Source organism: Neopsephotus bourkii, unplaced genomic scaffold (genome assembly GCF_033783945.1).
Source record: "Neopsephotus bourkii isolate Nb327-2 ecotype Australia unplaced genomic scaffold, CSIRO-AGI_Nbou_v1 NB_457, whole genome shotgun sequence".
Lineage (NCBI taxonomy): Eukaryota > Metazoa > Chordata > Aves > Psittaciformes > Psittacidae > Neopsephotus > Neopsephotus bourkii.
Genome location: NW_026900959.1, coordinates 998,887 through 1,018,008, shown reverse-complemented (window position 1 = coordinate 1,018,008; position 19,122 = coordinate 998,887). Strand labels below are relative to the sequence as shown.

Genomic DNA, 19,122 nt, shown 5'->3' with positions numbered 1-19,122 from the left:
AAGTGCGGTACTGCAGGTGGAGGAGAGCGGCGGGGCGGTGTGTTCTCTTTGCTGCTGCCATCCTCTGGCCAAAGTGCGGTACTGCAACCAGGGCTCCACGCATGCCCTATTGCATCTGCTGAACGGTTCGCGGACGAGGTGGGAGGCAGAGGGGAGCCCGGCGGCGGCGCCTCACGATGCTCAGTAGATACCCCGGGGCCATAGTGCCATGGGATGCTCGTCCCAGCACGGGAATTGAGGGGGGACGTCGCGGAGCAGGGCCTGAGCAAGGGATGTGGCACCATCCCCTGCAGCCTGCGGGTCCCCCTTGTCTCTGGTGGCCCAAAAATACCCCCAAACCCCTCATTCTGGGTGTGCATAAGTTGAGGGGGGGGATACCCACACAGAACTCGGTACTGCAGGTGGGGGGAGCGCGGTGTTGCGTAGGTTGCTCTCTCTGCTGCCATCCTGTGTCCGAAGTGCGGTACTGCAAGTAGAGGAGAGCGGCGGGGCGGTGTGTTCTCTTTGCTGCTGCCATCCTGTGGCCAAAGTGCGGTACTGCAACCAGGGCTCCACGCATGCCCTATTGCATCTGCTGAACGGTTCGCGGACGAGGTGGGAGGCAGAAGGGAGCCCGGCGGCGGCGCCTCACGGTGCTCAGTAGATACCCCGGGGCCATGGTGCCATGGGGCGCCCGTCCCAGCACGGGAATTTTAGGGGGACGTCGCGGAGCAGGGCCTGAGCAAGGGATGTGGCACCATCCCCTGCAGCCTGCGGGTCCCCCTTGTCTCTGGTGGCCCAAAAATACCCCCAAACCCCTCATTCTGGGTGTGTATAATCTGAGGGGGGGGATACCCACACAGAACTCGGTACTGCAGGTGGGGGGAGCGCGGTGTTGCGTAGGTTGCTCTCTCTGCTGCCATCCTGTGTCCGAAGTGCGGTACTGCAAGTGGAGGAGCGCGGCGGAGCGGTGTGTTCTCTTTGCTGCTGCCATCCTGTGGCCAAAGTGCGGTACTGCAAGTGGAGGAGCGCGACGGGGCGGTGTGTTCTCTTTGCTGCTGCCATCCTGTGGCCAAAGTGCAGTACTGCAACCAGGGCTCCACGCGAGCCTCCTGGGTGGTTCGTGGGTAGGCAGGAGGCAAAGAGGAGCCCGGCATCAGGGGCCTCAATGCGCGCCGCCAACCTGCAGTACCGCGTTTCGTCCACGAGCCGGCAGCACCGAGCACGGCTAAAGCGTGGCAGCGCTGCAGGGCACCCGAGAGCGGGCACCAGGGAGGCAGCACCGGACGGAGGTTTAGGTGAGCAAGCAGGGGTCGCCGTGTGGGCTGGAAGCTGGGCAGAGATGGAGAAGGAAGGAATTGTGATGGCTACAGGGCGAAGAGGCAGGACCCAAGGGCATGCACGGCGAGCTGGCACAGCGGAGGACAAGGGCACTGCAGCGGCAGCGTTCTGTGCGCTCCCAGCCCGACACTGATGCTTCACCCGTTGTGTGCGGCAGCGGCCGCCGGCAACCGCGCTCCGTGTCCCGCTGTGGAGGTGCTCGGGGCTCACACCCCGCTCCGCAGGGCCGCGGCTCCGCACCCTCAGCGCAGAGCGGTACCCGGTCACGCATGCGCGCCGGACCCTGTCGCACTCTGTGATGTCACTTCCGGAAGGGCCTCCCTGCGTCGGGTTCCGCCGTCACCCCGGTACCGGTGCCGGTACCGCCGCTCCCGGCCATGAGCAAGCGGAAGGCGCCGCAGGAGAACCCCAATGAGGGCATCACCGACTTCCTCACGGGTAGGGGAGCGGGCGGTGGTGCTGTGGGGCGGGCGGTGGTGCTGTGGGGCTGCGGGTCCGTCGGTGGTACCGTGGGTCCGTTGGTGGTGCCGCGGCCCGGCCGCCCTCACCGCCGTCCTCCCCGCAGAGCTGGCCAATTACGAGCGCAACGTGAACCGGGCCATCCACAAGTACAACGCGTACAGGTACCGCCGCCCTCCTCCCCGTGCCGGGGCCCAGCCCGCCCGCTGCGAGCCGGGCCCGGCCCAGCTTTGCCCGGGGCTGACGGGCTCTGTTCCGCAGGAAGGCGGCCTCGGTCATCTCCCGCTACCCCGGCAAGATACAGAGCGGGGCCGAAGCCAAGAAGCTGGTACGTGCCCGGGGGGGAGGGGGGGCACGGGGCTGGGGGCTCCCGGAAGCGATCCCGGCTGTGCCAGAGGTGCTTCCCGGTGCCGGGGCCGGGCTTGGGGCGGGGGATGCGGCGCGGCTGCTGTGTACTGGGGCTGCCGGAACCAAAGCCTGGTTCAGAGCTGTTGCCATGGGGAGCCTTCAGTGCAGCCCTTGAATCGCAGCGTGTACACTGCTCGTGTTGTGCCCTTGACGCCCTGTGTTCCCCCCCCCCCCCGGGTCATGGTCTTGGTGACCGCAGAGTTCTTCCAGGTCTGAATTCCTTTTTTTCCAGGTATAACGGCTTTCAAGTCATCTCGGAGTTAACCTGCTTGTCCTCCTCTCCCCATGTTTAGGATGGAGTAGGTGCTAAAATAGCCGAGAAGATAGATGAGTTCCTATCCACGGGGAAGCTGCGCAAGCTGGAAAAGGTGGGGTCCTTCCCCTGTGCTCTGCTTCTCAAGAGCTGCTGTGCTCTGTCACTTGCCAAGTAGAATCACAGAATGGGTTGGGTTGGAAAGGACCTCAAGATCACCCAGTTCCAACCCCTGCCATGGGCAGGGACACCTCACACTAAACCAGGGCACCCAAGGCTCTGTCCATCCTGGCCTTGAACACTGCCAGTGATGGAGCATTCACAATCTCCCTGGGCAACCCATTCCAGTGCCTCACCACCCTCACACTAAAGAGCTTCCTCCTTAGATCCAGTCTAAACTTCCCCTTAAGTTTGAACCCATTACCCCTTGTCCTGTCACTGCAGTCCCTAATGAAGAGTCCACCCCCAGCATCCCCATAAGCCCCCTTCAGATACTGGAAGCTGCTCTGAGGTCTCCACGCAGCTTCTCTTCTCCAGGCTGAACAGCCCCAACTTTCTCAGCCTAAAAGTAGCCTGCATGCTTCGTGCTGTTTCTGTTGTCTCTGGGGAGGCTGATGGCAAACCTAAGAGCAGTGGCCATGGAGGCCATGGTGAGCAGAAAGCAGGGAGCAAGGAGCTCATCCAGAACCTCAGAACTGCCTCTTTGTGAGGAGAGCGTCACGTATGGAGTCAGCATCTGGATGTGTTCCATGAGGAGTGGCAGTTGGACACCAGGAGGCTGTGAGGCAACGCTGCTCACCTTGGCATGGGTAGTTATCAGGCTTGGCACATACGGCATTATTGTGCTGCACAGGACTGCCTCTGGTGCTGCTTTGCACTGATTCACAGCAGCCTCCTAAGCAGATCCTGTCTGAGCTGTTTTAGCTTCCCAGGGTTTCTTTGCTTGTTGCAAATGGAATAAAGAAGGGCTTGGTTTGTTGTTTTCTTTCTGCAGATTCGACAAGACGACACAAGTGCATCAATCAGTCTCCTGACACGAGTTACTGGCATTGGGTAATGTTGTAGTGGAGCCATGATCAGAATTTGGCTGGGCTGCTTTGCTCTGTTGTAGGATGCAAAATGAGGCCTTGGGTTTTTTGAAGTGCTGCTCTGAAGCCTAATGAGACCTTTGTGCTGCTGCTGCCTTGAGTGGGTTCAGAGACTGTGGTTAAAGTAGTTCTTACCGTGCATTCAGCACTGGTATCTGAAGTAATATTGCCTATTGGGTGAGATGGGTTTATTTTCTAGATTGTTCTACATTATCTTTATTACATATCAATATACATTACTATTATATTTATTGCACATTGCTGTATAGTTACACCTGTGCTAAACAATGTGCAGGCCAAGGCCTGGATAAGCCACCTCAGCTGATCCAAAGCACGAACTGCAAATGTGGGTGCTGATTTTCAGAGGGCGAGCATCAGAAGCTACTTCAGGGATGGCCCTGAAGAACCTAGGCAGTGCCAGTGAGCTCTAATGGCCTTTTAAGATCTCTTGGTGTTCCTGATGGCTGATTGTCCCGTCTCTTTGCAGTCCTGCTGCTGCCAGGAAGTTTGTTGAGGAAGGAATTAAGACTTTAGAAGGTAAGTGTGACTTTGGGTCCTTGGTTCATGCTCCAGTGATGGCTCTTTCCTCACCAAAACTGCCTGTCACAGTGGTGCTGTGATACCAGCTATGCCAGAGTTGTGCAAGATGCTAGGGTTAGTGCACAGACTACAGGCAGCACACACGTATCAGATCACAGGGACAACAACAAGGAGTTTGGCTTTGGGGGGAATGGTTTATTGACCTCTTTATCAGGAGGTGCTCTGTGCATTCGTGCTCATTCTGTCAGCTGTGAGTAGTCAGCTTAAAATCCCGTTGTGTTTGAGGTTGCTGCCTTCCTGTTCCGTGTTCTTTGCTCGCATCGTCTTTGCGTTGGTGGAAACTCACTCCAAGAGTTTTATCCTCAAGTAACTTTGGTTTTTCTCAATTCTCCTAGATCTAAGGAAAAATGAGCACAAGCTGACCCATCACCAGCGAATTGGGCTGAAGTAAGCGTTCTTGGGTGCAAGTGCTTGGCTTTCCTACTGACTCTTTCAGATGCTACCATGTAATGTAAGGCTACAGAGGCCAAATAAGGTTCTGTTCTGTCTGTGTGCTCTACATGCTATTCAGCAGCCCTTCAGAGCTTTTGTTTCCTCAGGGCTGTATTTGACTTGTGAGCTTCCCTTTAGCTCTTCCAACATAGATAGCTCTGGCCATGGGTGAGGGACCTCCCTGCTTGCTGTGAAGGGAGGTTTTTCAAGAACCTGTTGTATTTTCAGAGAGCTGTGTCCATAGCAACCCATTGGTTATACAGTAATGTTACTCACCTCATACATACAGTGGGAATAATGTGCAGCAAAACCATCTTCTAAGCACTGTCAAACTTGCAGTTTGCTTAGCAGAATGCTTTCTGAGATGTTGGGTCAGAATGGGGAGCTTTTTGTGATGTGACAGTAATGTAAGTTGTGTTCTTTCCTCTGAGACACATTAAATTGACTAAACTGTGAAGATGCTGCTCTGGCCACTCTTTTATATTTCTATGTGCAGATACTTTGAGGACTTTGAGAAAAGAATCCCAAGAGAAGAAATGCTGCAAATGCAGGTAAGGAGGTGTTCATTGAGGTTGTGAGGCGCTGATGGCTAATGAATGACACCTCTAAACATCCATCGTTCATTTTTATATAGGAGATTGTGCTGAAAGAGGTAAAGAAGCTGGACCCAAACTATATTGCTACAGTCTGTGGCAGTTTTAGACGAGGTTGGTAGTCTATAACCTAATGTTTCCTTTGGGCTAATAAGCAAGACTCATTACTGTATATGTTGTTCTTCTAGGAAGTCTTTACCTGGCTTTAGTATTGCCTTGACTGGTTAGTTCAGTGATGAAACACTCGCATGAATCATTGCTTCTCCACCCTGCACCCATAAAGAGTAGTGTATAGTAACACTTGAATTGTTCCTTTGCTTTTTTTGTTAATGTTTGTGCTTCATTGCTGTAGAGTACAGCAAGAAACTCTTGGGTGTTCTCCAAGATAGGTGGGGATATGAACTTCCTGATGGAAGAATAAGGTTGTTTTTTTTCCCAAATATCTTAACTAGTGACTATTTTCTACCAGAAAAACAAGTTTAGAGGACGAGGTTAGACAGATGTCCACCAGTGTTAGTACACTTTGTCACACAACGAGGGATTGTTCTCACTTGCCCAGGTGCAGAGTCGAGTGGTGATATGGATGTTCTCCTGACCCACCCGAGTTTCACATCTGAATCATCCAAACAGGTATGTTTCTTTGCTACCGTGGGTCAGCACCGTGCATTACTTCCACAAGAGTATGTTTAAATTCAGAAGATGGGTAATCTGAGACTTGTACTGCAGCTTCTTGCATCTTTTTGTTACTCTTCTCTTGGATTGCCATGTTTATTTTGAGGAGTTATGCTCATTTCTCAGGTCTGTGTATTATATTGTGTTCCTCTTCAAGTACTATTCAGTACATTTATTCTTAGCCTTCTGCCTCTCCTCTTTGCTTCACAAAGATTCACCCCTCCTTTGAATTCGTGGGCTTTTACAATGTGATTTTACAATGCAAATGTGACATGGGGGTTTTGGTGGAAATTCTTCTATATTGCACCACTGTAATTCTATCAGCTTTCTGTATTATTGTTGTCTTTTTTCCCCTCTGCATCAAATTCCACATACAGTAATAATTATAATGATGTCCCTTACTTAGGTGGGCCATTGTATGGTAAATGGGGAAGATACTCTTGTTACTTGTAGAATAATTTCTTCTTCTGTCTTGTCACTGTTCCTAGTCGAAACTTCTGCATCAAGTTGTAGAACGACTGGAGAAAGTCCACTTTGTCACAGACGTGCTGTCCAAAGGAGATACAAAATTCATGGTAAGGCCTTTGGGTGGTGAGAGATGGAATGAAAAGTGGCAGAGGATTTGTCAGGAAACATTTGGTATTCGTTCTGTTAGCTTGAGCTTCATCTGCCTTTTAACCTGCTGATGTTTGTGCATGCTGAAGAGCATGGTAATAATTAGGGCAGAAGAATGGGACATGAGAAGTGATCTTTCCTGCTGTAATAAGTAGGAAGCAATTAGATACTACATTGGACTACAGTCTCTTAGCAGTGTAAAACAGTGCTTCAGGCTACTGTGACATCCAGCTCTTACAGTAAAACACTTCTTCAGTTCATTGGGAATTTAACTTTACTCTCCAGGATGACTGAGGGTTACTGGGAGGTTGTTAAGGGGTAGGGAGGTGAAAATTGATCTGAAATCTGTTTAATTTGGCTTTCTTGCTTTCCTTACTTTCTCACAGGGTGTCTGTCAGCTGCCAGATAAAGAAGATGGAACAGCCTATCCACACAGGAGAATTGATATCCGGTAACACGCCAGCATATCCCCAGATCAGGCCCCTGACTTTAGCTGTCTGCTACATAGTAGGCATTTGGATCAAGTTCTGCATTCAGATCTCTACTTTCACATTCAGAACATGGCATTTACTAGGTTTCTAATTCATATGTAGTATGAAAGCTGCTGTACAACTGCCAGTATCTACAGTGCTCTATTTTACTTCCTGACTTTGAGTCCAGTTCCAGGCTTGTGACCTTCTTTATCACACTGCTTTGACATTAATTCTTGGCAGGAGTGCAAGCTCCATAACCATGTAGTAGCTGGACACCAGTAACTTCTGAGTCAGGGTAGATGAGCTGAACCTTTCTTTGAGATGCTTTTAGTTTCATTCTTGTATCTGGCTTGTGGGAAAATCAGATGTATAGAGTTGCAGTAGATGTGCACATAAATAGGAAGTAATTCCAGAACAGCATCTGGATGGCTGAATGCCAGATGGCTTATACCTGTTATATATTTGTTCTACATCTGTACTTTTCTTCCACTTCTATTCTAGGCTTATCCCCAAAGATCAGTATTACTGTGGTGTACTGTACTTCACAGGAAGTGATATATTCAATAAGAACATGAGAACTCATGCTCTGGAAATGGGCTTCACCATCAATGAGTATACAATCCGTCGCTTGGGTGTCACTGGTCAGTCTTTGCACAGAGTGTTATTTCTAGTTACGTGTTTTCTGTGTTCTTAAATTGGTTTCTTGGTGTCCTGGAAATACCTCTGATAAATGCTGTAGTTCCTGCTGTTTTTCACTGTGTCCTTTCTGGTATTAGACACCATTACAGCAGGAGGAGGCAGCTTATGTATGGGCAGTGCTGTAGCCAAAGTTACCTCTTTGGGCCACCTAATCTGCTTAAAGTCTTACTGATCTAAAGATTGTTCATTCAGTGTCAGGCACAGCACATATGTGGTTTCCCACTCTTTTAACAGGACGTGATGCATCTTTTATTGTTTTGCTTTGGAGGGAGGCTGACTGTATACACACATGAGTATTGGTATATTTAACTGCATAACCACATGGCCGCAGAGTTAATTCATTACCTTAGTTCCTTTGACATTAATGAGAATCAATAGCTGAACACTCTGTGTAAAGGTCTGTGGGGGGTGTTTCGGTTTGGGTTTTTAAGTGTGTTTTACTTACAGCAGTCTTGTCTTAATCTCGCAGTGCATTTGCCATTTCAGGATTGTACAGACCTTCCACCTTTCCAATTGCATCTCTAATTTGGTTGCAGGAGTTGCTGGGGAGGCCCTGCCAGTCGAATGTGAAGAAGACATCTTTGACTATATCCAGTGGAAGTACCGAGAGCCAAAGGATCGGAGTGAATAACTGCTTGTTTAGGTTTGTAATGTAGAGATGTTTTCATAACAAAACTGTCTAATGTAGGCTTACTGTTTAATCTAGCAGCAAGAGTCCTGCTTCTGAAGACAGACTGCACCTCTCCTGTTGGTTAAACACAGCCTTCTTGAACTGATGTAGGCATCTGCCTGCTCAGAACTGTATTGGTCTGCTAGATCTTCCTTCCAAGCTGTTTCTAACTTTCTGTATCTTGTGTGGGAGACACCAGAATGTGAATCCTGAAGTACTCCTAAAGAATACCATTTCCAGCTACTGTCTGTATCTCCTTATCTCTGCATTATATGTCCTGGTGTGGTGCTGAAGCTCATGTTAAGCTGTTTCCATGTCCGTCCTTCAAAAACCTTTCAGTATGGCCATATACTAATGTGCCCATTCTTCTGTCACATATGACCCGTATTCTTTGTTCCTATGTTGTAGTACTATTGGTTGCAGTGACGTGTGTTTTGTTTGCCATTACCCAGAAGACTGGTCTGAGTAATGGAGGGATTTGCCTTCTTTTTTATGCAAACCAGTCAGCTCTGATTTTGATATCCCCTCTTAAAGCACTGTGAACGGTAGTGATTATTTTGGATGTGAGAGGAGGGCTCATCAAAATTGCATTACTAGTTGTGTGTGGGACTGGGATTCTGTTGGTTAACTTAAAGAACTTAATATTAAGTAAAACTTAATAAAAGTTTTAAGTAGCAAGCTACTACTTTGATGTATTACAAAGCATCAACATGGAATGTATTGCTGCTATTGTTTTTAAATACCTTGTAGGGATATAAGGCTAATGTGTTACAGAATTGCAAGCCTGAAAACGCAAGGCTTTTCTACATAGCAAAACTGAGTATTGCTAATTGTATTTAATACTTCTTGATACTTTAATGATTAGGTCTGCTCTCTGCCTTTATATGGGGGCAGAGAGGAGTTTGCATCTGTATTGTCAGACTACATAACCTGACTTGAATCATGAAACAAATACAAATTTAATACCTCTTCTTATTTTTATCTGACAAGCCTACAGAACAACTACATTTTTACTTGTTCTTATATAGTTAGTGTTGAACAGTCTTAGTAATGGAGATTATATCCTGGTGGTCTTGTTTATCCCTTTATTTTCTTCTGGTTTTCCTATGGGGAATTCAATTATTTTTCAGGGAAAAATGCATGTAGTTGTGTGTAAGGTGACCAGCAGTAACTCGGTATCATGTGAAGTCTTCTGATGCCTCATGGTGAAAATAGATGTAGCTGATGTATTCAATGTTTTCTTCGGCAACTGGTGGGAATAAACAAAACGATGATTCCATCAGGAATGTGTCATCCTTTTCTTCTTAGGTGTAACTTTAGGAGCAACAGCGAGCAGTAACACAAGCTCACCATGTTTACGCATGTTTCCTAGGCAGCACACAGCATGACACTGATGAGTTCTCTATGATCCTCAACAGGTAGACTGCGTGGTCTTGGGACTTGAGGCAGAATTTGCTGGGCTCTTCCACGTGGCACGTTCAGAGTGTTCGCTTCTTAATGTACAAAGCGTCCTTTTCCTCTCCACATCCTGCCCTCACCCCCGGGTACCCCTTTCTCTGTGCTGCTCTGTGTTACTCTGCCCTCCTCCTCCTGCAGAGCTGGGCCTGCAAAGGCCTCAGCCCATCACGGGCGGCGGTGGCTGCACCCTTGTCCTCCCCGCAGGGACTGTGTGCAGACGGGCCCATCCCGTAGCTTGGTCATGCGTGACCGCACGCACCTGCGGGCTGACCCTGCCGTTTATCACCGGTACCGGCTGCGGAACACAAGAGCGGGGGCTCGCGGTTGGAGCCGGAACCGGGCCTGGGCCTCGGGAAGGGCGGGGCCGCGCGGCGCCCACCGCTCCGCCGGGAGGGGCAGGGTGCGGGGCGCATGCGCAGAGCAGGCGGGCTCGGGGGCGCCGGGACCTGTGCTGGAGGCAGCGCGGCGGCAGGTATCGGCGGGGCCCGCCCGCCTCGGCCTGCACCGGTGCTCGCGGCGCTGCCCGGTGCGGGCCTCCGGGCCCTCCTTGGGGGGCCTGGCCTGAGGCGGGCGTCCCGAGGGTCACCTTGAGCGGCGGGGCCGGGCCGGAGCCCCGGAGGGGACGAGGGGAGGCGGGGTCCGGCCGGGGGTTCCGCGTCCTCGGGTGTGGCGGTGCGGTCGCGGTGGTGACCGCGGTGCAGCGCTCGCTCCGCAGTGCTGGCCTCCGCCCCGGGGCCTTGCCGCAGCACCGGGTCCTCGCACGGGGGCCGCGGGTTCGAGGGCTTGGTGGTGGCGGAGCCATTCCCAAGGTGGAGCGGAGCCGGCGGCGGAGGGAGCCCGGCGGGCCGCGCTCCGTTAGCCGTTGCGTAACGCGCGTCTGTAGCGGCCGGGGCGGAGGCCGCCCCGCTCGGGAGCGCGCCCGCGTGCCCGGGGCTCCGTCGTGCCGTGCTGGGCCGCGCTGTGGCGGCTCCGCGGGTTGCGCCGGGCCGGTGGGTTTGGGGCCTTCCGGTCACTCCGTAGGGCGCTGGACGTGGTCTCCGGTTTGCGGCTTCTCTGCAGGGTCCCGTTCGGTGTCACCTCTGAGCACCCCGGTCACTGCGCACCGCATCCGCACGTGGCAGCGTTAAGCATCGCTTGCGCCCAGCCTTGTATTCCTTGATGGAATTTGTCCTGCGGTTGCTGTGGAAGGGAGAATCAAAGCACAAGATTCAGGAGCCTTTGTTTAAAACCAATGAGTGCTGCGGCTTAGTCGCTGGCAAAACTGCTGCTTTTCCCACATTATATCGTGTTTTGGCTCCACCGTTATCGCATCTGGTTGATGGAGGCCGATTCAAATTGAGTGTTAATAGCTGTGGAACTGTGAGCTCAGTTACTCTAAATTCAGGCTTGCAGGCAGAGCTGTTGGTATTCCTTTTCCAGTTAGTCTTTTCAGTGACAAATGAGGGATTTCTGGTGTCAGGTGTTGCAGAGAATAGCAACAAATGCATCAGCTGTAAGAAAAGAGTTACCTCTAAAATCAATCAGTCAATCAATCAATCAAAAGCATCATCTCTGGCTGCTTTTTTCCCTTTGTTTTTGTGGACCAGGTGTGCCTTTACATTTATACAAACTTATTCCAGAAAGGGAAGGCCAGTTTTCCACTGGGGAAGAGTTTCCCTACTTAATGTGGATTTTCCAATGCAAAATGTGGTAACAAACATTAAATATGTCATATAAGCTGTGATCTCGCGTTATGCCCACGACATTATACCCATCCTTCCGAGTTTTGTCCTCCAAAGTTGTTGTAACAGTTACACCTGTTAGAAAATGCAGGGTTTGCTGCTGTGTAAGGACGTTGCAGAAATACCCACTGGTGGCTACTGGACAATGTACAGAGATGTCTCTTTATGCTTTACACATCCCTGAAAGAGCTTCCAAAGGAGTCACAAGTGCTTGGGGAAGCCTTTCCCTTTGTGATTGTTCAGTGCTTATGTGGCTTCCCCCCTTGGGTTCCCTTTCAGAGAGGGTCCTCTCACAAAAGCAGCGTTTGCTCATCATCAGAACTGCGCTAAGGCTCCCGTGAGCTCTTTTTGCAATGTAAGAATGTGTAGTTGGATGTATTACTGTTCCTGGGGTTAAGTGACTCCAGATGATGGATTTGCTTTCATAACTTCTTTGAATTGAAGTTCGTTTCTGACGCAGGGGTGACTTTCATGAACATCCTTCAAAGGTCATACAGAGGGTACTGCTCAAAGCCATTTCTAAATGCTTTGGATATAGCTTAGATTTTATGCTGTTAAACCTAAGATTCTTACAGTTTCCAATGTGTTTCAGATCCAATGGCTGTCCCACCAGCATACAGTGACCTGGGAAAGTCTGCCAGGGATGTATTCAACAAGGGGTATGGTAAGTCACGTGGCTGTGGTGGGAATTCAGCAGAGGCCTGGAGCATCCAGCCCCTTCTGATTTGAACTTCAGAGGTGTATCATGACAGTGCTGCAGTAGGCAGAGAGTTAGAGGAGAAGGTTATGAGTTTGACCTGAAGATGCCCTCCAGAACAGTCTATGAAGAGGGCTGCAGATTTTTACCTTCCCGTTTTTGTACTTCGAGACATTAAATCAGTTCAATGCATGTAGGTCACCATAGGAGACCATATGAGAACCAGACAGGTTTGAGGTAGAGTGTTAATCAGAGCAGCCTATTGTCTTAGTGACAGTGGAAATAATTGCACAATATTTGCATTCCTCCTCAAAGAATTTAAATGGAGACGTTCTGATATTAGTCCCTTCTCTGGGAGCAGTATGTTGATGTTTTTATCTGTACTCTTCTATTTTCAGGATTTGGAATGGTCAAGTTAGAGTTCAAGACCAAGTCTTCCAGTGGGGTGGTAAGTAGTGAAGACTTCCAACACCACCAGCACTCACTTTAAAACCTGTAGCTGACAGGTGTGGAACTGATGGAGTGTAGTTCTCCTGCAGCATGCTTTTTGCTGTGAGCAGGTTGCTTTCTTCCCCATTCCCCATTGCCACATCCCAAACGTAAGAGTTTCTTCACCCTCAATAGCTCTCATTTCTGGTTCTGAATGCAGTTGAGTTTCTCTGCAGATGTTGGTTTTTATAGGATTTTGAGTCCAGACTGATCTTTTATCCAAAAGGCAAAGGGACAAATAAGAGCCATGGTTTAACTGAATTTTCAGTCATCTCTGCTGTGCTTACAGTACAAGACTTAATTAAAACTAAGTAGTTCTTCTGCTGTACCCTTTGTGTAGACTTTGAGAGCATTTTGTACACATTAATGAAGATTTAGCACTTAAGGTAACATAGAAAATACTATGAACCCCACTTTAACGATGGAGAAGTGGAGCTTCCTCATGATTTCACAGGAGGGCTGGCAAACTAAGTTTTATTTTCTTAATTTTGGTCTCCATATATTGTTTACTAGATAAGGTTATTCTTACACTGAGTTTCAGATCTGTGTGTGCTCCCACTTGATGCTGTTCTGGTTGATAAGCTGTACTGCTTTTCAGCCTACTTCATAACCTTATTTACCTTAGCTCCCTCCTCTTGCATTCTTGTCATGAAATGGTGCAAGTCATTCCTTTTGTATTACTGTATTCTGTCTCAATTGAGCTCTTGATGGATTGCTTGCACCAGGAACGTGTAGGCACAAGGAACTCTGTAGTCTTTGCTGCCAGTTACTGACATGTCACAATATTTGTAGTTTTCCTGGCTGGAAGCTTTTATTCTCAAATAATATGGTAATGGTTAATTCTGCCGTCTTCTGAATGTGATGGAACATGGAACAACTGTATTAAGTTCTAAAATGGGCTTTTTCTTTTCCATGCAACCTTCCTGTTGGATGTTTATCCAGCTGGTAAGAATAGTGACTGTTTTGGCATGTTGGTTCTTTATTGCTTTGTCTAGCAAGGTTTTCTGTGGTGCATGTTGTTGTTCATAAACTGTTCCATTGGTTTTTAGTCCTGTTATCATCTGTGTCATTAAGTTTGACTGTGTCGATAGCTCTTAATCTGCTCTATGATCCATGTATGTAAAGCGATTTAGAGTCTTTGTCCAGTACTCCACAATAAGAACATTGTAAAAAAACAGCAGGAGGGAAAACAAGATAGAGAAGACTATTGATGCTATTGCTGTTGCTTCAGATTTTGTGCTTGTTAGAGTTTCTAGTGATCATTCGGCTGCGACAAAATGGGATTTGGGGGATGGAGGTGAGGCTAGGAACAAAACAAGAGACCTAATTTCTATTTGGGTAGTAATATTGCCTCTGATTGTTATGATACAGAAATGTTTTGTGTGTTTTTCATGTGGACTTGGAACAGAACAGAGGTAGTGTCTATTGATTGTAACTGTTTCATAGATTGTGAGTGGTTTGGCCTAGAAAGTGTGTGGTGTTCCTGAGGATGCCAGCCAACATATCCTAGAAGGTTATAGACCGATGGCAGCAGATGATGACTGTGTGCCTCCTGCTTCCAGAAGCAGATCCGGTTCTGACACTTGGCCAACAGCATAGAACAGCACGTTACAAAATACATATTATACAAAATTCAAAGTTATTGGTTCAATTGGACTAGTCAGTGAAGGACCAGCCTGATGGAGAGCTGTCAGGGTGTCCCTGGATCAGGTTATTTGCTAACACCATGAAGGAGAAAAGGTCTGCAGTATGAAGGTCCTTTACAAAGGGGTGAAGCTTCTGAAGTGTTGTTGCTGACTGAAGTAATGAGAGAGAAGTTGGGTTGGGAGCAAAGGTACTAAAGGCATCAGTATGCTATATGAAGAGCCTAAGTGACAACAGTATAAAGGGTAGGGGAAACAACAACGTTAGGGTTTAGTAGTGAAAAGCATCAATCACTATTCTCCAGAAAACTGCTGAATGGTGGAAAAAGGAAGAAGTATAGGAGATACTTGGAAAAATGAGAGAGACCCCAAATTTGCTTTCCTATTCATGTGGCAGTCTAAGTTGGATGCAGGATTGCACTCTCTTCTTAAGGGAGAGTGCATTCCCAGAAGAACTATGAAAGGTGCTAATTCATGCAGCACTGGGACAGTGCTGAGAAGATGATGAAGGAAATTTGACAAGATTTTGAGGAAAAATCAAATATAAGTAGCCTAAACAAGTTCCGGGGCTCCATCAGTGCACCTCAATAAAAGAAATATCCTGAACAGAGATGCCAAAAGGAGTAGCATTTTGTGATACAAACTGATTGGTTTTGGTGGTGATAGAGGAGGAGGATTTTGAGGGTTCTGTTAAAAGGCTGAGGGGTAGCAAGTCTGAGTGCTGGCACTTGACAAGGGGAAAAACTGAATGTGAGTAAATATCTGAGTGCTGAAACTCATGTTATGCTCTTGGCAGGAATTCACTGCAACTGGTTCTTCCAACACAGACACAGGGAAAGCTTCAGGCAATCTAGAGACCAAATATAAGTTCAAGGACTATGGACTTACATTCACACAGAAGTGGAACACAGACAACACGTTGGGAACGGAAGTTTCCATGGAGGATCAGGTAAGAGGAAGTAGATACTCTGAAGCTGTTTCAGCAGCTGGTATGAGAAAGCATTGAGCAGAGAACACTGAGTAGTTTTAGTTGCACAAAACTACCCAGAGTAATAAAAGAAGTTATTTGTATGTGCAGAATGCACAGGCTCAGGGTGGCAGGGTGCACGCATTCATTGTGCTGCCATGTAATGATCCAAAGATAGTTACTGGCATGTGAAATCAGGTGGCTGGTGGAAATAACATCACTATCATCCACTCCAGATATGAGTTTTTGTCTATAGAGATGCATGCTAGCTATGTAGAACTTTCACCACTGCAATCATGCAGGGAAATCAAAAGAGGGGTCTCATAGTTGAAATGTTCTAATAGGTAAGGACTTGAGTTTGGCTGCCTTGAATGTATTTTGTGAGGTTGAAGAGAAAGTTTATGGTTTGCAGCTTGTCGGTGCTTCCACAAAGGGCTGCTGGCATATAGCACTGTCAAAACAGTTTCAGCTTTATGCTTCTCACTTAGTGCCTGAAGCATAAGGTAGTGAAGTCAAAACCATTTTCTCAGTCTTTCTGTTCTCAACAGTGGATTTGAAATCTTCCTGCAATAACAGATACACAGAGCATGCTGTTACAGACCTCACTGTGTGGAGAAAAAGTCCCAATTTTAATCCCTTATCATACAGCATCTTTAGGTGTTTGTTGTAAAACATGGGAGACATCATGGTCATGTTTTGTCATCTCTATAGACAACAAGTAGAGCTGTAGCAACAGACTATAACAAATGATGTTTCAGCAGTTTTGAGCAGACCTGTTTCTCTTTGCAGTTGATTGAAGGATTGAAGGTGGCTCTTGACACTACATTTGTACCAAACACAGGGTGAGTATTTTTTGTTACCGTTGTCTAAGGAGTGCTACAATTTCCTGTGACTTTTAACTGGACATGCTTATTCTGGTCATTGTGTGAATGCTCAAAATCTGCTGTAGAATATTCTGCAGGCACTGTGGAGTATTTTGAAGGCAGTGGTTAATATCAGGCTCACAAGGACAAGGGCTGCTAAAAATGATTTGTCAGCTTTTTGGCCTGGGGAGAACTGAGCAGACAAAAAGTCACTGAAGGGAAGAAACACCAGCTACTGATGATGCCCTAATACATTGCTCTCAGTGGTGGAGAACACAATTTGAAACCTCATGGGTTTGTCAGAGCATTAAGCAGAAACACTTTTGTCTCTTTTGCTTCTTGAGACTTTCAAGGAGTTTGAGATGGTGGAGGACATAGTGGCACCATGTACATGTATGTACATGATATCAGTGTTACCCTAATCCCATGCATTCTTCAGCAGCTGCGAAGTTTTGAGTAGGCTTTACAGTTATTTAAGTGGCTTTAAGGGACACACATATATATATGAATAAAACTACATACATGTATGCTACCAGGGATAAACCAACATGTTTTTCTCTGCAGGAAGAAGGGTGGAAAGTTGAAGACCTCCTACAAAAGAGATTATGTAAATCTAGGCTGCAACATAGACATTGATCTCTCTGGACCAACCATCTGTGGCTGGGCAGTGTTGGGCTATGAAGGCTGGCTTGCTGGCTACCAGATGGCTTTTGATACAGCCAAATCTAAGCTTTCACAAAATAACTTTGCCTTGGGATACAGGGCACGAGACTTTCAGCTGCACACTAATGTGTAAGTATTACGTGAGCCTAGCAAAACGTGATCAGAGGAGCCAAACTAGATGAAAGGTGGGTGTATTTATCTATGTATGTATCTATACATAAATCAAGTTATGTGGATATCTAGATAAATATCTAGATAGGTAGATCTAGAGAGAGAGAGAGAGATACAACAACTGCAATGCACTAACAGTATTTTCACTCTTATTGTTCCCATAACCAACTGAAGTTTCCTGGAATTGTCCCTTTATTACAGGCTTGCTTTCTTAAGTCTGAATTTTGATTGGGATTTTTTTGGTCAGAATCTCCAGCTGTTGGAAAGTTTTATTCCACAAGTAAAACTTAGGGTTTGGGTAATAAACATGAACAGGAGACTGTCAGCTCCTTCTAGGAAGAGGGTGAGCATGGGTCCAGGGAAATACATGAGCTCTTGGTTAATTTTACGAGCTATGATTGTGAAGTCTTTGACACATTTGCATTTATTATAACAGGAATGATGGCACCGAGTTTGGTGGGTCTATTTATCAGAAGGTTAATGATAAGGTCGAGACATCAGTCAATCTTGCATGGACTGCTGGCAGTAACAACACACGTTTTGGTATTGCTACGAAGTACCAGCTGGATGAGAAGACTTCCCTTGTGGTAAGAATTTTGTTATAGGAATGAGTATTTCAAGCTGTTTAAATATTGAAGATGGTTGGCATGAAGTAGTGGCATTAAATAGAAAGCATAGTGCATGGTTAAAATTTAAATCAGCTCTTCAGAGGTCATATTTGAGATGATGGGAAACCAGTGCTAAAGCTTTTTATGCTAAATGCTAAAGGTTTTGTTCATGATGAAATAGTCACTAATCTTGACAAGTGTGCTTGGAGCCTGTACCAGATGTGTTTTCTAAAGGTAATAAGAGGATGCAGCATTTAAATAGTGCCAGTGACTCTTAAGTAATTGTGTGTATATGCTGCCACTAGGGACTGAATAGCATTTGGGACACTTCAAACCCAAAAATTAGTTCCAGGACAATTCAGCCAAGAATTAAAGGTGGGAAGTTCTTTTGTAAACTGATCAGAACTTGGGAATGTGAAAAAGGGTTTGTGTATTCCTATGTTCATTGCTCATTAAAAAACACAATCAGTACTAAGATAACAGGAATCTGAACAGGACAGATTTCATTAGCTACTCAGGGACTAGTAACTAGCTCCTTTCAGACCCTAAAGAGACAGTGGAGATGGGCATAATGGGTCAGAATTTGAGGCAAAGATTGGAACTATTAAGCTGTAACAGGCTGAAGATTTTTCTCTCTCCTTGAGGAGAAAAGGAAAACGTTGGAATACACCTCTGCTAGAGGTTAATCTACACCTAGCTAAAAGATTTAATGTGTAAGCTCAGGGTACTGGGATAGTTTTGTCTGGATATTTATACAGAGTGTGTAAAATATATGTATCTTGTCCCCGCAGGCTAAAGTGAATAATGCCAGCCTGATTGGAATTGGTTACTGTCATGCCCTCCGACCAGGTATGAAATCTAACTGCTAGCAGAAAATAGTATTAGTGCTATACTGTGAGTTATTTTACTGTCATGTTCAGCATACAATAGATAAATTAGCTAGAAATATTCCTGAGGCTCACAAAAGTAACCTATGTGCATGTACAGACATTCTTACATTATCAGTGTATGAAGGGTCTCATTATTTGCTTTCTTAGGCATAAAGCTGACCCTCTCAGGCTTGATCGATGGCAAGAATTTCAGTGCTGGAGGTCACAAAATTGGGCTGGGATTTGAGCTGGAAGCTTAATGCAGCTTAAAGTGAAGCTACAGGTGGTGCTCTGAAGGATAAAGAAGTGTACCCAGTATGTTTCGGCCTTAATATTACCCTGAAATTCCAAGAAGTGTGAACTTTCTATTCTTCCAAAGAGTCATTTCAGCCCAACACTGAAGTCCAGAGACTGCCAGCACATCAAAGGAAGACAGTTGAAGGCATGCATGGAAGTTGTGATGTTTGTGCCACATTTCACTTCAGTTTCCCATATGTTCCTAAAACCAGAAGAAACTCCCACATCTCCCCATTATTGTATTGCATCCTGCATGTCTCGCACTTCACCACCTTTTATCAAAGGTGGGCTCTGTGCTGTAGCGGCAACTTGGATTTACATCAGAATGAAATAAATTGGTCCCAGTTAGAACATAGTCTTTGTGTGTCCTGTCTCTCAATAAGCACAAAAGCTA

At 47.0% G+C, this 19,122-nt stretch overlaps 2 protein-coding genes across 3 annotated transcripts; both read left to right on the top strand.

The window, feature by feature from the left end:
* The first annotated feature begins 1,652 nt into the window (after positions 1-1,652).
* Positions 1,653-9,564, top strand: POLB (DNA polymerase beta). Its single transcript, XM_061349700.1, has 15 exons — positions 1,653-1,758; positions 1,886-1,943; positions 2,041-2,107; positions 2,481-2,555; positions 3,435-3,493; positions 4,016-4,065; positions 4,464-4,515; positions 5,057-5,111; positions 5,195-5,267; positions 5,713-5,783; positions 6,314-6,400; positions 6,827-6,891; positions 7,415-7,554; positions 8,149-8,255; positions 8,475-9,564. Exons 1-14 carry the CDS (start codon positions 1,698-1,700, stop codon positions 8,241-8,243), a joined length of 1,008 nt encoding a protein of 335 aa, XP_061205684.1. The 5' UTR covers positions 1,653-1,697; the 3' UTR covers positions 8,244-8,255; positions 8,475-9,564.
* Positions 9,565-10,104: 540 nt separating this feature from the next.
* On the top strand, positions 10,105-19,083 carry VDAC3 (voltage dependent anion channel 3). 2 transcript variants are annotated; one of them, XM_061349707.1, is made up of 9 exons: positions 10,105-10,212; positions 12,054-12,125; positions 12,557-12,606; positions 15,087-15,239; positions 16,047-16,099; positions 16,685-16,912; positions 17,391-17,541; positions 18,354-18,411; positions 18,600-19,083. In XM_061349707.1, exons 1-9 carry the CDS (start codon positions 10,152-10,154, stop codon positions 18,689-18,691), a joined length of 918 nt encoding a protein of 305 aa, XP_061205691.1. In that variant the 5' UTR covers positions 10,105-10,151; the 3' UTR covers positions 18,692-19,083. The 2 variants fall into 2 exon arrangements, with proteins under 2 accessions (XP_061205691.1, XP_061205692.1); XM_061349708.1 differs by lacking the exons at positions 10,105-10,212; positions 12,054-12,125; positions 12,557-12,606 and adding an exon at positions 13,424-13,592.
* Positions 19,084-19,122: the final 39 nt, after the last annotated feature.